The 17,504-nt window shown below is 40.3% G+C and overlaps 1 protein-coding gene across 1 annotated transcript in view; it reads right to left on the reverse strand.

Annotated features, from left to right (window-relative positions):
• prkaca (protein kinase cAMP-activated catalytic subunit alpha) overlaps positions 1–15,121 on the reverse strand; it is a 57,178-nt gene extending 42,057 nt beyond the window's left edge. Inside the window, exon 1 of the mRNA XM_062970516.1 lies at positions 14,242–15,121. Coding sequence (XP_062826586.1) covers positions 14,242–14,431 — 190 coding nt within the window. The 5' untranslated portion in view covers positions 14,432–15,121. The remainder of the gene's footprint in view (positions 1–14,241) is intronic.
• Positions 15,122–17,504: the final 2,383 nt, after the last annotated feature.

Here is a 17,504-nt window from a genome sequence, read left to right on the forward strand (position 1 = left end):
CTTTACATGGCCAACTGTTTTCACAGTCCCAAATGTTTCCTTCCTCTTAGTCAGATATTGATATAAAAATAGCATGTCCCTTTTTGTTTCCTCAAGTTTTTGAACCAGCCGATTCCAGGACAAGTAGGAGCTGTATTTACATACCGTATTCCATTAAATACTGTTGTCACTTTTGTATTTCCATCGACCAGAGCATTTCTGAGTTAGAACAGTCTATTCCAACTGGCTGATGTGGAAATGTCGCACCAAGTGGAAGAATTGCCAGGAACTATATGTTACTACGTTGGCAAGGAGAGTCCATCACATGATGGCCACTCCTTGCTTCTTGCCTTCAGTGGAGACAATACAAATTGGCTTTGAATCAATGCAATCCCAACAATTCATTTAATCCCACATCGTTGTCAAAGATCATTAATGCTATTCAAGTCTTGTTTTTAGAACAGCCTTATATTAAGAGTTTGATTTCATTATGCATTTTATTCCATTCAGGCAGATACAGCTTATTTTCTTTAAAGTATTCTTAAGGGTTTTATAGAATCATCCCAATTTCTTTTGCGATGTTCCTCAAGTCTTATTCTATCAGAATACACTATTCAGATTTTGTCATTTTTCCTTGCTTCATTAAATTGAACAATGCTTCAGTTAAGAAAACTTCTGATAAATAAGCTTATTTTTGCACAGCCTTCTTATGCCTGCCCATCCTACCTTTTTTCCTTGTCTACTACCTAACTGGGAGGTTTTGTTTTTTTTAACAGCACTGGTATTTGGAGAATGGCTAAGGACAGAAAAAAGGAACAAATACTGTTGGTGCTAGGTTACAACACTGTGTCTGAAGTCCCCTTTGGGGAGGTAAAGTGAAGTAAAAATAATACAATAATAATAATAATAATAATAATAATAATAATAATAATAATAATAATAATAAGATGATGATGATGATGATGATTCTGGAGAACTGTAAGAGCCGAAAAGCTAATCTTCACATGACGTGGCTTGACTACAAAAAGGCCTTTGACTCACTCCCACACAGCTGGATCATCAAGTGCCTGGACGCCATCGGGATTTTAAAAACGTTGGCACCTTCATTGAAAACATGATGGAACACTGGAAAACTGAACTGTTTGTTGGAAATGAAAGCTATCGACTTGTCAACATCAGAAGAGGAATTTTCCAGGGAGATTCATTGTCCCCTCTGCTTTTCATTATTGCCATGATCCCTCTGTCAACAATCTTACAAAAAACAAATCTTGGCTATGAAACATCTAAGAAATCTCACAAAATTTCACATCTGATGTACATGGATGACCTGAAGCGGTATGGGAAAACGGAAACTGAAATCCAGTCTCTGACCAACACTGTCCGAATTTTTAGCACTGATATCAGCATGGAGTTTGGTTTGGACAAATTTTCGACAGTGGCATTGAAGAAAGGAAAAATAATTGAAAGTGAGGGCATAAATATGCCTAATGGTCAAACAATAAAGAGTCACCAGCCAGAGACCTATAAATATCTGGGCATATTACAGCTGGACAACATCAAGCATGAACATGTGAAGACTGTGGTCAGTAAAGAATACACACAAAGGGTCAGAAAAGTTCTCAAAAGCAAGCTCAATGGAGGCAACACCATCAAGGCCATAAACACCTGGGCCATACCTGTCATAAGATATACTGCTGGCATTATAAATTGGACACAGGCAGAACTGGACAATTTGGACAGAAAAACAAGACAACTCATGACCATTCATCATTCACTGCACCCTCGCGGTGATGTTGACCAGCTATATCTGCCTAGAAGATCAGGGGGCAGAGGACTCTTACAAGTCAAACAAGCAGTCAAAGAAGAAGAACATGCCCTGGCAGAATATGTAAAGCAAAGTGAAGAACCTTCTTTGATTGAAATTAAAAATCAGAAACTTCTCAAAGCACAGCAGACAAAAAATCAGTACAAGAAAACCGCACTACAAACTAGAGCTGACAGCTGGCACAACAAAACATTGCATGGAAAGTTCCTTGACAAAATTGAAGGAAAAGCTGATAAGGAGAAGACCTGGCTATGGCTCACGAATGGGACCCTGAAGGAGACAGAAGGCCTGATCCTTGCAGCCCAGGAACAAGCCATCAGAACAAATGCAATTAAGGCCAAGATCGAAAAATCAACTGATGACCCAAAATGCAGACTGTGCAAGGAAACCGACGAAACCATGGATCATATCCTCAGCTGCTGTAAGAAAATCGCACAAACAGACTACAAACAGAGGCACAACCATGTGGCCCAAATGATCCATTGGAACTTATGCCTCAAGTACCACCTCCCAGCAGTAAAGAACTGGTGGGATCACAAACCTGCAAAAGTATTGGAAAATGAGCACGCAAAGATACTGTGGGACTTCCAAATACAGACTGACAAAGTTCTGGAACACAACACACCAGACATCACAGTTGTGGAAAAGAAAAAGATTTGGATCATTGATGTTGCCATCCCAGGTGACAATCGCATTGACGAAAAACAACAGGAAAAACTCAGCCGCTATCAGGACCTCAAGATTGAACTTTAAAGACTCTGGCAGAAAACAGTGCAGGTGGTCCCGGTGGTGATCGGCGCATTGGGTGCCGTGCCAAAAGATCTCAGCCGGCATTTGGAAACAATAGACATTGACAAAATCACAATCTGCCAACTGCAAAAGGCCACCCTACTGGGATCTGCACGCATCATCCGAAAATACATCACACAGTCCTAGACACTTGGGAAGTGTTCAACTTGTGATTTTGTGATACGAAATCCAGCATGTCTATCTTGTTTGCTGCGTCATAATAAAATAATAATAATAATAATAATAATAATAATAATAACAACAACAACAACAAAATATGATGAAGAATGAGATTCTCCTTTAGCTGTTCCCATTGTAGCCTTGGGTGTTTGCCTGCAACAGGTAAGTAAACAGTAGATATCTTTGGGATACTTTCCTGAGTGCTTGAATAGAAAAATAGAAAGGGGGGGGGGGGAGTAGGTATATGTCCTTTCCCTTAAAAAACACATAAAGGTGGCTTGTTAAAGAGAAAAAAATCATCCCTGGATGCATTATAGAATCCTTCTTTTTACGTATGAAAGACTTAGCTGGCCAAATCCTTAATTTGCTATGTGTATATTGTTAGTTTTGCTGAGGCAAGTTGAACTGCTCTCCTTTTTTTGAAGTGTAGGAACCTATCCTTATTTGTTCCATGTTAGTTCTGGTTCTGATTCCTAATTTTCTAATGGAGTAGTAATGCCCAGAAACACATTTGCTTTGTTAGCTAAGGTATACTTGTATTGCTATCAGACTACAAAACTGATTGCACAGATTTTAATGGTCCTTCCACACTACACACCATTGGGGATGAAAGCAATGTAACACACAGGAATGGTATTACTTCACATTGTAATGACTAATATCTAGTTACCACTTGAAATTACTTTTTCTGGGTATCTTGAGGTATTGGAAAAGGAATTCCCAAAGTTTCATGCCATTTTTATCAATAATGAGGGTTGGTTTGTTCGAAGGTAATGAAAAGTAACCAGCAGTACAAGAAGGAATAGCTTCTCATATTTGAAGGATTAACACAAGTGAATGGGTTATAAAACATTATAATGAATTTAAGACATAAGCTACTTCTGAAAAATTTCTAAGCCCAGAGCTAAAACTAGCTGCATGTATAAAACTCTATTGTGATTATTGTTTTTAAAGAGCAGCACACAAATCTCTTGGAAGGAGCTTTCCAGACAACTGGTTTTTTAATGCAACAAGTGGGCAGTAGTTACCCATGTCACATATATTCATCTTTCTGACTGAGATTCTGTTTAAAAGTTTTGCCAACACTGACATTTATTGTTTTTACAGTATCTGGAAAATTTAATTTTCTTTTGGGGTCAAAACTGCAGTATGCAATGTGGCTTGGTAAGTGCTACAGGCACTCTCTACTTGATACTGTGAACAGTGGGTTATACTAGTGTAGTTCCATGGATGAAAGCATTTCTTGGGGAAGGATCCACCAGGAACCTCCCACAGGTGAAAGGAGGACAGGCAGAATTTACCATTTTCACTTTCTTCCTGTAACCCCCCAATGCTAACTTTTTCATTGTTCAAAGATCTCCCAAGTTGGAAAAAGAAGTAAAAGGTTTGAACACTGGACTATGACTCAGGAGACCAGGGTTCAAACTCCTCAGCCATGGAAACCCACTGGGTGACCTTGGCAAATCACACTCCCTCAGCACAAATCCTGCCCAGAAAACCGCATGAGAGGTTCATCTCAGAGTCACCTTTAGTCAGAAATGCCTTGAAGGCACAGAACAGCAGCAACAGCTCTGGCAGTGGTAGGTGCAGAAAAAAACGACAACTGACTGAGGTGCTCTGCTGCTCAGTCACATAGTCGTTTCCGATTCTTCGTGACCTCATGGACCAGTCCACGCCAGAGCTCCCTGTCGGCCATCGCCTCCCCCAGTTCCTTCAAGGTCAAGCCAGTCACTTCAAGGATACCGTCCATCCATCTCGTCCTTGGTCGGTCTCTCTTCCTCTTTCCTTCCATTTTCCCCAGCATCATGATCTTTTCCAAGCTTTTCTGTCTTCTCATGATGTGGTCAAAATACTTCATCTTTGCCTCTAATATCCTTCCCTCCAGTGAGCAGCCAGGCATTATTTCCTGCATGATGGACTGGTTGGATCTTCTTGCAGTCCAAGGCACACTCAGGATTTTCCTCCAGCACCAGAGTTCAAAAGCGTCTATTTTCCTTCGCTCAGCCTTTCTTATGGTCCAGCTCTCGCAACCATAGGTTACTATGGGGAATACCATTGCTTTGACTATGCGGACCTTCGTTGCCAGTGTGATGTCTCTGCTCTTCACTATTTTATCAAGGTTGGCCATTGCTCTCTTCCCAAGAAGTAAATGTCTTCTGATTTCCTGGCTGCAGTCTGTGTCTGCAGTGATCTTTGCGCCTAGAAATATAAAGTCTGTCACTGCCTCCACGTTTTCTCCTTCTATTTGCCAGTTATCAATAGGTGTAGTTGCCATGATCCTGGTTTTCTTGATGTTTAACTGCAACCCAGCTTTTGCACTTTCTTCTTTCACTTTGGTGATAAGGCTCCTCAGCTCTTCCTCACTTTTGGCCATCAGAGTGGTATCATCAGCATACCTAAGGTTGTTAATGTTTCTTCCAGCAATTTTAACTCCGGCCTTGGAATCGTCAAGCCTCGCACGTCACATGATGTGTTCTGCTTACAAGTTGAATAGGTAGGGTGAAAGTATGCAGCCCTGCCATACTCCTTTCCCAATCTTGAACCAGTCTGTTGATCCGTGATCTGTTCTTACTGTAGCTACTTCTTCTTTATACAGATTTCTCAGGAGACAGACAAGGTGACTTGGTATCCCCATACCACCAAGAACATGCCATAGTTTATTATGATCCACACAGTCAAAGGCTTTAGAATAGTCAATAAAGCAGAAGTAGATGGTTTTTCTGAAACTCCCTGGCTTCCTCCATTATCCAGCGGATATTGGCAATTTGGTCTCTCGTTCCTCTGCCTTTTCTGAACCCAGCTTAGACATCTGGCAACTCTTGCTCCATGTATTGCTGGAGTCTGCCTTGCAGGATCTTGAGCATTACCTTACTGGAATGGGAAATAAGTGTCACTGTACGGAAGTCTGGGCATTCTTTAGCATTTCCCTTTTTTGGTATGGTCATATAAATTTATTTTTTCCAATCTGATGGCCAATCATGTGTTTTCCATATCTGATGGCATATGGCATGCATCACAGCATCACCCTCCAAGATTTTAAACAACTCAGCTGGGATCCCGTCATCTCCTGCTGCCTTGTTATTAGTAATGATTCTTAAGGCCCATTCAACCTCACTCCTCAGGATGTCTAGTTCTAATTCACTCACCACACTATCAAAGCTATATATTATTATCCTTCCTATGCAGATCTTCTATATATTCTCGCCACCGTTTCTTGATTTCTTCAGCTTCTGTTAGGTCCCTGCCATCTTTGTTTTTGATCATGCCCATTTTTGCCTGAAATTTGCCTCCAATGTTTCTGATTTTCTGGAAGAGGTCTCTCGTCCTTCCTATTCTATTGTCTTCTTCCACTTCCATGCATTGCTTGTTTAAAAATAGTTCTTTGTCTCTTCTGGTTAACCTCTTGAAATTGTGTGTTTAGTTGGGCTTATCTCCCCCTATTGCTGTTTCCATTCGCCTTCCTTCTTTCTTGGGCTACTTCCAGTGTCTCAGCAGACAACCATCTTGCCTTCTTGGTTTTCTTTTTCTTTGGGACATACTTTGTTTCTGCCCCCTGAACAATGTTGTGGATTTCTGTCCCTAGTTCTTCTGGGACTCTATTTATTAAATCTAGTCCCTGAAATCTATTCTTCACCTCCACTGCATATTCACTAGGAATATTTGTGAGATCATATCTAATTGGTCTGTGTATTTTCCCCATTCTCTTTAGTCTGATTCTAAATTTTGCTATAAGAAGTTCGTGATCTGAACTACAGTCAGCTCCAGGTCTTGTTTTCACCGACTGGATGGATGTCCGCCACCTTTGGCTGCAAAGGGTGTAGTCAATCTGATTTCGGTGTTGACCATCTGGTGAGGTATTTATTTATTTACATCACTTTTACCCCGCCTTTCTCCCCGAGGGGACTCAAGACGGATTACAATAAATAGGCAAAAATTCAATGCCTAAAAACAATGTACAAAACAACAATTCATATAAGACAATGTACAAGGTGCTCACATAACGCTAAAGCACAGATCAAAACTACAAGTAATGGCTAGAAAGAAGTGCATTGATAATACTATCCATTAAGCCACACACACATATAAACAGAAGGAAAACATTTCACATCCTGGAAGAGGCACCTTATGGCATAATAGAAGAACAAAACAATCAAAAGGGATGAGGGCAAGCAGGGGCTAGCATCACTGTCGCTGAATTACTCAGTGCCCTCAAAACAAAATTATGCAGCAATTAATAATCCACAGGTGCTGCCAGAACCATTTTAATACACCATTCAGCATTCAGAACTCAGCTATCTTGAATGCTGAACCCTTGATCTCAGCTGCAGCTTGCTTTAATGCCAGTCATGTTCTTTAAGAGGCCTACACTTAATACCAATCTCATACGTTCAGCTGTTGCAGACTGGCTTTAAGCCATTCAATCATGATATAGCAATAGCACGGAAGATGAAGGGCAGCATAGTTTTGCCAGAGGTGAGAGTGGCCCTAATCAATTCCCCTGGGAATAGGTTTAACAGGCATGTCCCTAACCCTACTGTGTTCAATAGGGATCTGAAGCTGAATCAGGCCAAGAACCAAAATTGGCTGGCAAGCTGGGAATCAAACAGTATCTCCCTCTTTGGCGGTTGATTAATACTTGCCCATCCAAGCTTTTGTTGAGCCCCTTGAGGTTCAATGCAGAAGTTGTCTTCTATTGCTCAATGTTCTATGGTGATGATGGGAAAAGCCGGGCTTGCAAAAATTAAGAATGCTATCTCTAATATTTGCTTGCTCCAAAAGGGTATTTTATTTACATAAACATTCAATGCAAGTCCCAACTCCATTCCCCTGCAACATAAGGCATGTACTTCATCTCAGTGGCATCATATGCTATCCTTAAACTACACACAACAACCACAATGCTGCTGCTTGCCTTCCTTTCAAGAAGTGGGGGCTGCATGCTTTAGTGAAAGAGAAGAAATGTGACAATTAATGGGATACTAGGAAACATGGTGGTGCTGCTTCACAAAGAGCAAAACAGCCAACTGCACCAGGAAAGCAATGGAAGTTTGTTTCAGGGAACTGCTTATTTTAGTAGAATAACAGACAAATCTGGTGGAAAGAGCTTTTAAACTTCTAAATGCTCAAAATAGCACAAGTTTTTCATGGCCATGTGCACGATGTGTCACCAGTACCTAATACATAGGCCACAGTTAAAACTTAATGGAGCTACTGCACCACAGCCATTTAAACATTGAACAAGATTCAAGCCTTTTATACTGTCTGGTTTTCGGTTTCTGAAACAAAATTCTTTCTCCTTGGATTTTGTAATTTAAAACCCCAAATATAAGACCATCAGGGGTTGAATGCTTATCATCTAGAGTGGCCTTTTTCTCGGTCCTACTCAATTCTGAAGCTTATCTGGTGAGGGACATCCAGATTTTTCAACTCCACCACTCCCATCTCCTGCACTCTCTTTATTTTCCTTTGGCTTTCAAAATAAGACATTTTTGCATAGAAGAGCCTTTGGTCAACGTTTATATCCTCTCGCTTATTTGTATGTTTATGAACTTACTACAGGTTGAGAATACCATATCTGAAATGCTTGCAATTAGATGTGTGTTGCATTTCAAATCTCCCCTCCCCTTCCCGGATTTTGGAATATATGTGTTTATATTTACATAATAAAATTTGTGACTTGTGGGTATTCAAAGAACAATGCTTAATGCAAATTTTGATCCCAACATTTCACAGATCCTTGCATTCATTCACAACTTGTGTTGTTTATGAGATGCGAGGCTAGAGGAAGACTGAGGATCTGAGGAACAAATGAGCAGAAGTGCCACAACTACTACTTGAAGGCAGAAACAGGCAACAGACATCAAAAACATTTGGTTTGGGGAGGTTTTCATATTTCAGATTAGAGATACTCTACTTGTATTTTTATTGAACTGTTAGTCACTCTGAATGTCACTGGAAAAACAGAAAGAATATAAATGGAAGTAACAAACTAAATAGTACAGCACTTGTAACTGTACTATCCTGGCTAAGCTTAAAAGAAGTGGACATAAACCAAAACAGTGCTAAAGGACTGAAATATAACAAGGCTTTGGAAAAGTAAATGTGAATTAAAAAGTCCTGGAATCTATCAAAAGACAAACAATCTTAAGGCTTAAAGCCTGTGGCACAGAACTATCAAGACTTAGACACTGAAGGATATGAAAAATGTCACCTGAACATGTGTGGTGAAACCCTACATTTTCATGTAGTCCACCTGCATGCTCAAGTCTAGAATGTCACATACATTGGCACCCTATTGGTCATCCTAAATAAGCCAGATATTTTCTTTTGTTTACTAACATGTATCTACTACTTACCCTCTTTTACGCAGTTGTTTGACCTACTACGGGCCCCTTTACACTTCACAATTATAGCACAGTAATTGTACTTTACCACAGTTCTAGTTCCTGGAATTAGTACCGTAATTTTAGAAGATGGGCCTTTACAATCCTCAGTCAGGGAGCACCCCTGGAGCCTCTTACCAAACTACAAATCCCAAGATTCCAGAAGATGTAATATCTAAAATGGACCCACGGGCAATATCATACAAATGAACTATAATCACCTATGGAAAAATATAAGCAAACAAATTATCACATGGGAAAAGAAATTCCGAGACATATCTACAAGGCTAAAAATCTATAAGATGAAGATCTTGCCCAAATTTTTATTCTTGTTCCAAACCCTCCCGGTGAATATTCCTACCAATTTGTTGAAGAAGTGGGATAACTCTATCAAACAATGGGTAGTGGGAGGAAATAAAAATAGAATTACCAACTTTTTATACTATAGTAAACAAGAAATGGGTGTTTGGGGAGCTCCTTCGTTGGGAATATACTACGAGGCAAGCCAGTTAGCGAGGCTATTAGAATTTGAATTGGAAGGGTCAAAAAACTGGGTGCAAATAGAAAAGGAAGCAAATAATTGGCAAAGGGGAACATCATTGGGAGAGAGAATTAATAGAAAAGACTTAAAGAATTTAAAAGCGGGCCCCTGTTTTTCAATGTTGTTAATCTGGAAAAAATGGCAAAATAAATTACAAATAAATAAAATTGACCCTTTCCCACTAGAAACATTGGAAAATAAGGACAAGACATTCACAAATCTAATTAGGGCACTGAAGGAAAACAGTATCAAAAGGACTGGGGACATCATGAATCCCAAAGGAGAAATATTAAAGTGGGATAAAATAAAAGATAAATGTGGTCAAGGGAACTGGATAGCATGGTTAGGTCTGTCCAGTAAAGCCCAGGCCATGAAAAGAAGAGAAGTAGCTGAAACCCCACTGGATAGAATAATTAAAAAGAAAATAGAAATAGATAAAGGAATAACTGGGCTATTGTATGATGAACTAATCACATTAACTTACAATACAAAAATAACCATTATAGATAATTGGAAACAGGAAAAAAACTTTACTGAGAAATTAATTGGGACTTGGATTGACAATATTCATAAAATTAAACATATAAGGATTAAAGAAACCCAAAGGAAAATAATATCCAAATGGTACAGAACCCCACTCCAAGTAGCACACATAACGGGAAATACTTCAAATAAGTGTTGGTACAACTGTGGGGAATATATAATTAACGACTTCATCATTCAAAAGGAAAAAATATATACAAATAGCCTAAAAGATCAAGACTGGTTAAGGAAATGGACTGTGCTAATCGACAAAATAGACGGAGACGAAAGATACCGCACCTTGAACCAGGCGTTCCACACGATTAAACTGATGTATTGACAATTTTGAATGGCTGTTCCAGGGGGGTGGGGGGTATGGGGGGGGAGGGGGGGTGGAGGGTGATACATTTCTAAGGACTGTTTAAAATGACATTTAAGAAATAGTTACCTTTGGAACAATGTATACTGAAATAAGTTATGTATGGCAAAAATAGTTAATTGTTGTGATGTATCAAAAAGAATTAAAAATAAAAAGTAAAATAAAAAATGGACCCACGGTATTACAGCTGCATACATTTGTCTCTCCACATCTAGTTTTGACTTTTATGGATATTATTATTTGCAGATTTGATTTAAATGTTCCCTCTAGGAACCTCTAAGTCCTCCAGAGCAATTTACGGTCAGCTTCCAGCAGAAATTGACCATACAAACATTTTTGGATTTTTAGAATGAATTTGGGGGAGGGGGTTCTTATGACTAACAGGTTGGAGTCCTTTGCACAAGTACAGAAAAACTCACAAAATAACTGGACACTGTAGGCTCAATCAGGACTGGTGCTTGTCCATCCGTAATTATCTTTGAGGGTGCCTTTGTCTAAAATGGTGCTTACTCCTAGGGGAGCCATTCCATTTCCCTAATCTGTTTATATTTTGCAACAAAGTCTGCATCATTTGATGCACAGGTAGCCCATAAATAATACAGGGCTTTCCCGTGAACAGCTGTAATTAGCAGTGTGCCTTCTGTACAGGTTTCTGCTAAGCAACTGATGGTTGTTTTGATGGAAGGACTAAAGACTTCACCCAGAAATCCCTGGTAACTGAGACAAGATATGAGCCTTCAATTAGGAGTCAGATTCCTGGACTATCATCCCTGTGCCATCTGCTCTGTATAACTGACATGACAGGAGCTTTGGTGAGATTTAGGAGACTTTGATCCAGCAAACACTAGGTCACAAGAGTGATCAGTATAGGAAGTCAGTTATGTTTTGGTCAAGAGTCTCGATAAGTCAGTGTCAACCTTTGCCTCAATCATAGAGTTGGAAGAGACCAAAAGGACCATTCAATTCAACCCCCTGTCATAACTACCTCAAGAAGCCTGGCTCTAAGCCCTGGTAAAAATCCACAGATAGATGCAAATCTGCCATTCCTTTTTCCACACTGAGTAGGCGCCAGGTGGCTGACAAGTGGCATACTTGTTTATTGTTGCTTAAGCTCATGGGGTTGCTAAGCCAATGCAAGCTCATTGAAATTACAGCTACATTGCCACTTGGGTTTGGATAGTACAAAGCATTGAGGCAAAAAGACCAGAGTTCTAGGGTGGGGGGGGGGGGGGGTTGTGTGTGTGGAATCTGGAGGATCTTTTTTTTTTAGAAAGATCATCTGAGAATCCAGCAAATATATTCCATAATGCTTTTCAGAGTTCTCAAAAACCATTCTGACTTAACTATCATGCTGTCTTCACGAGAGTTCACAGATATTAATTTCAGGAACCAATAAACAAAAAAACCCTAACTGGATTGTTCAATTGCCTTGTTTGCTAGCAGCAGTGAAAGTGCAGTAGAGTCTCACTTATCCAAGCCTCGCTTATCCAAGCTTCTGGATTATCCAAGCCATTTTTGTAGTCAATATTTTCAATATATCATGATATTTCGGTGCTAAATTCATAAATACAGTAATTACAACATAACATTACTGTGTATTGAACTACTTTTTCTGTCAAATTTGTTGTATAACATGATGTTTTGGTGCTTAATTTGTAAAATCATAACCTAATTTGATGTTTAATAGGCTTTTCCTTAATCCCTCCTTATTATCCAAGATATTCGCTTATCCAAGCTTCTGCTGGCCCGTTTAGCTTGGATAAGTGAGACTCTACTGTATACAGTAAGTCTAGTGGCCACCAATCATCTGCAATGGGTTGCCTTCAAATCTGATAAGAGTTCTTTACTAATGAAAACTGGAAGATTCAAATGTTTTTACAGTGATACATCTGAAAACACAATTGTTTTATCATCAAGCCCTCTGATAAAGAGCTAGGTAGAAGATGCTGGAAATATCGTACCTAGCTCCCACCATTAGACTTAGCTTCCTTTCTGAAGGAGATTGTCGCAGATTCTGAGCATTTATCTTCCTGTGCAACAGACCGGACACAGCACCGAGAAGAGATGCCAACGCCAAAAGCATAACAGGGCCAAAGAGGAATCTGGCATCAGATGTTGTACAAGCTTCTATTTTAGTCCACACAGTGGTGCCAAAACATTACTGTCACAGCTTTGTTTAAACATACTTGAGGATCCAAGAGCAGACTGCATTTAGTCTCTTCTGCTGTAGTGAGATAGTAACGTATAGTGCAGACAATGCAAAGCCTACTTTCTATTTCTGACCCAAAACCTGCAGCAGAGTGCTCTGGGAATCAAGATACAACTACAAACCAAGTCAAGGATCAAAACCATAGTCTCAGCCAGTAGTGGAAAGAAAGTGCAAAAGCAATAATGACCAGTCTATGTGTGTCATTCACAAAGCTCTATCAGCTGGAGACAGGAATTCCCAAGTCTGATTAAGCATTTAACATGAAGAAAAATAAAGGTCTTCCTTACCAAGTAAGAATCATCCACAGGTAAGGCTGCAAAATGGTCACAAAAATAAAAGTGTCTAGGAAGACATTGGATTTTTTTAATGCTACCTTATCTGCCAGCTAGAATAAATAAACTGACATCCCAGTATGCAGTCCAAGTTCTGTATTTTTCTATATTTCCTCTGTATCTATAGCCCAAAGTGCACATCACAACCAAACACACAGAAACTAAACTTGCTAGGACTGATAGAAGTTGCAGTCCCAAAATACCTGGAAAGCCAAGTTTTCCCACCTCTACCATAATAAATTTTGGGTAGGGGTAGGAAACAACAAAGAAGTGCAGGGAAGAGGCATTTTCTCCAGACATCATCTTCCTATGTCATTTTTTGCTCCCTCCCAAAACTTTCTGCCTAGAAAGGACAATGTGTGAGGCAAGGAATTGGCTACTGGGATAGATGACACTCCTGCCATTACTCAACTTCTCTCTACCACCCCTGCCCCACTCTACCCCATGGCTTTACTCACATCAAAATGGCTGCTGAATTACCAGTAAATTTCTTACAGTTTAGGCTAGTCTCTCATGTCATTTCAGTAAGTAATCCCTTTTCCATCCAGACTATCATATTTGCAATAGACAAATGAAAACACAGAGTGTGCAATGAAGAGCCACTAAAGTCAGGATTTAAATCATTTGTTGGTTAGCAGTGAGGCAGAGTTGGCTCAATAGGCATGTTTGAGAAACACTGGGTTCTAAGGTCAAAATCATAGCCATGCACCAGAGAACCCTTCTGTCATTGAAAAATTAGAATTTTCTATTGCTGGGGGATTCTGCCAGTTGCAAACAAAACCAAAAAAAGCAGTTTCCCACCAGCTTTGGTGTTCCTAAAAGTTAGTAACTTGCACTTCAAAACATAGCCTAGCATAAATAACTGAATGGACAGTAGCCACAGCCAAAATGTCTAGCAGAATAGCATATCATGTCTGATGTTTTCTTTGGGAACAAACAGCATCTTACTTTACTGACCTGATCCACATTCAGCTACCAAGACATGCATAAGGAAAACAGTAGCAATTGCTTTTATTCTGTAGATTAATTTTGGGAGGAGAGACTCAGGGAACTTCACACCCATCCCTAGACCCCACAAAGCCATGCCTAATTGTCAACTCACTGTGCTCATTCCAAGCAGCTGTGTGCTCTGATTCAGAGGCTGTGTCTCCACAGTCAGGCGCCCCTGCATCACTCCGTGGGCCCCAGTAAAAGATCCGGCCAGCCAGATTCTCCAGTTTCTGTAGCGCCGACATCTTACACCCTTTGTTCTTGCTGGAGTTTCGAGAGTTCACCTCAGCTCCATGGTTCATGTTTCCCTTTATTTTAATCACCAGTTCCTTTGCCTGCCCCAGCTCTGCTTTCACATCGAACAGAGTGAGGCCACTCCGTCAGGGTCTAGGAGAGCACTTGCCCCAGTCGTTGCCATTTGTGAGAAGATTGGGGCAGACACAACCCTCTTTCTGTCCTGCTGCAGGAAGAGAAGGCTGAAAGCAGCAACAGGAGAGCAGACACAGCCCAGACTCAGCAGAGCTCTTTACATTCCTGTCCAACTGACTGAGACAAGCACTTGGCTCAAACAAATTGTTTGCGACTTCTAACTGGGAGAGAATTTTCATCAAACCCACTTCCTTGGACCAAAACACTCATGACAGTTCAGCAACTGGTACGTAGCTCTCCAGGGCAGCCATCCATGTGCATACCAGGATCCCCCAACTCCCACGATGTCCAGGAAACGTCCAGCATCACCCAGTCCATAGTCTCTGTGTCTTCAGCAACAAACACAGTCAGCCTGGTCACTTAAACAGCTGGTCAGAGGGTGAACAGCGGGCAGATTTGATTAATACAGAAGGAGGGAGGGAGACAGGCTTGCCAGATCAACTGTAGTGAGGGCCACGCAATAAGGCTTAAAATAGCTCAGAGATTCTCTGAATCCCTTTCACCCTCAGGCCTGAAGGTAGGGCAAATAAGGTTCTCATCAGGTAGGGAACCCCCACAACGCAGGGTGATTCTCCAATGCAAAGGAAGGAGAAGAATTTCAGAAGAGAGAGCTAGTCAGATAACACCCCAATGAAAAAAGCTTGGGCTACAGATGGCGCAAGACAGATACAGTCTGTAAAACACAGGCAAAAGAAGAGCTTGTTCAAGTCTATACCCACACAGATGCCGTGTTTTCTGGTGATGGGCACTTCCCCTTCCTGAATATTAAGTCTGCACTCAGGTGCAAACACTCTTTTGCACAATATTATTCACTTTTATCATGATCTGTAGAATCTACTTCTAAAACACTTCCAAATGTGCACAAAAAAGTGTGCACAGCTGTACAGTCCAAAATATTTCCACAAGGATCAAGAATGAAAATAGCGGCTCACTTCAAAAAGTAACATTTGTTTTGCCTCCATGCAAATGTTAAGAAGCCACTGGTAAATGAAACCTCTCCTAATAAATAAGAAATAGGATGGTGCAAAAGAGAAGGATAAAGTACAAGGTAGATGTCTTTTTCTCATATGAATTACTTGCAAAAAAAAAAGTATATTTAGGACAAGAATCCAAACAAGGAAGCATGGTTATGGCTTTAGCCCCCAAAGCGTTGCAAGATGTAACTGACCAGCCGACCAAGCAAGTGCATCCACAGGAAAAGTTGGATCCAAAACTGGAAATTGGAGTTGCCTTCCCACATCGTTTGAGAACTGTTGGATTCAGGATCCATGACAGCAGCTCTGCTCCTTACATTTTCAGTGTTGAGACAAATTAAAATCCCATCACCAGTTCTTCCAACACTGCAACTCACTCTGCTTCCTCAAAGCATAACTGACTGGAAATTCAGAGGCAGTTCGGAGGGCAAGGCTCCACTTCTACATAAGGACAGCAAGCACAGTAGCAATCTGCGGTATTATTTCAAGAAAAGCCCCAAAGGAACAGCCTTGAAGTGGGAAGAAGAGAAGAGGCTAGGCATAGTGCCAGGTTTCCAGGAAGCCCTTAAAGGGACAGACTTCTGGCTCTGCAAACAACCATCCAAGTGGGTTAGGAAGAAATTGCACGCTCCCCAATCATTTCAGCACTGTGAAAAGGTAGATGGCTGGTTGTCACTGGAGATGCATTCACATTGGGACTGAAACTGTGAATGTTTAATTAAAGCAGATTTGTTTTGCTTCATGCCAGTTCAGCAGTCTCCAGGTTCCTACACAACAGGCCAACAAAATAATTTCATTCAGATCATAAGACAAGACTATATTCACTTCCTCTAAGAACAATCAGACATAATTGTAAGAAAAGTACTGCTTCAATGCTAGTGGCTGACCCTGTAAGACAAAACAGTCACAAGACTAGAAAATACATCAAAGTATAATATATTGGAAGGCAATTATTGAATACCTTAGTGATTTTTGTCCTTCCTTGACTAACAGAAAGACAGAATTTTTCAATGTTCATTCACACTAAATTGTTTAGCATCTATTTAATCAATCGGCTCCCAGTAAGATACAGTCAATGTCATTTCTGTACGCAAAATAAGAAAAGTGCAGATTTGTGGCTTCACACTATTATTATTTTATGTGACTTCAAGTCATTTCCAATTTAGGGCAACCCTAAAATAACCTATCATGTGGTTTTTGTGGTATGATTTGTTCAGAACAGGTCTGCCTTTGCCTTCCTCTGAGGCTGAAAAAGGGTGACTTGCTGAAGTTTATGCAATGAGTTTCCAAGGCTGAGCAGGGAATCAAATCCTGGTCTCCAGCATCATAGTCCAACACTCAGTCCACAGCACCAGACTGGCTCCCTTGCTCATTGCTGCAAGTAAATCAACGTAGCTCAAAGCGGGCAGAGTGATATACAATTAAAGCAAGGGGCAGCCCTCTTATTTCCTATTCTTTCACTATAATGTGTTTTAACAATGTTATTAACAGATCTTTTTATATTGTTTTGTTTTTATGATTGCAATTTGGGCATTAAATTTTGCCAATTTTTGTAAGCCGCCCTGAGTCCCCTCGGGTGAGAAGGGTGGGGTATAAATGTTGTAAATAAATAAATAAATTGCACGCAACAGTGAAAATCAAATGCTCAAGAGACAGAACACAATAGACAATTCTGCAGCCTTCCAAGTTCTTTAGAACTAAAAGCCTTGATTTCTGGCATTAAAAGAAAGACATGCTCACTTCCAAAGGAACAACAGAGTGTTAAAACTGTGCAGGTGAAGCCTTATTAGATCAGGTGAATGTTTTGTCATCTCAGGAGGTAAATCTCTGGCGAGTTCAGCACAAAAGCTTAAAATATTTTCTAATGAGCTTGCCAGAATAAATGCAACTAACCAAAGCAGCAGAAAGTAGTTGTTGTGTAAGAAGACAAGGGGTGGAACAAGATAGGGCAGACAGAAGAGTCCTTGAAGCA

Source organism: Anolis carolinensis, chromosome 2 (genome assembly GCF_035594765.1).
Source record: "Anolis carolinensis isolate JA03-04 chromosome 2, rAnoCar3.1.pri, whole genome shotgun sequence".
NCBI lineage: Eukaryota > Metazoa > Chordata > Lepidosauria > Squamata > Dactyloidae > Anolis > Anolis carolinensis.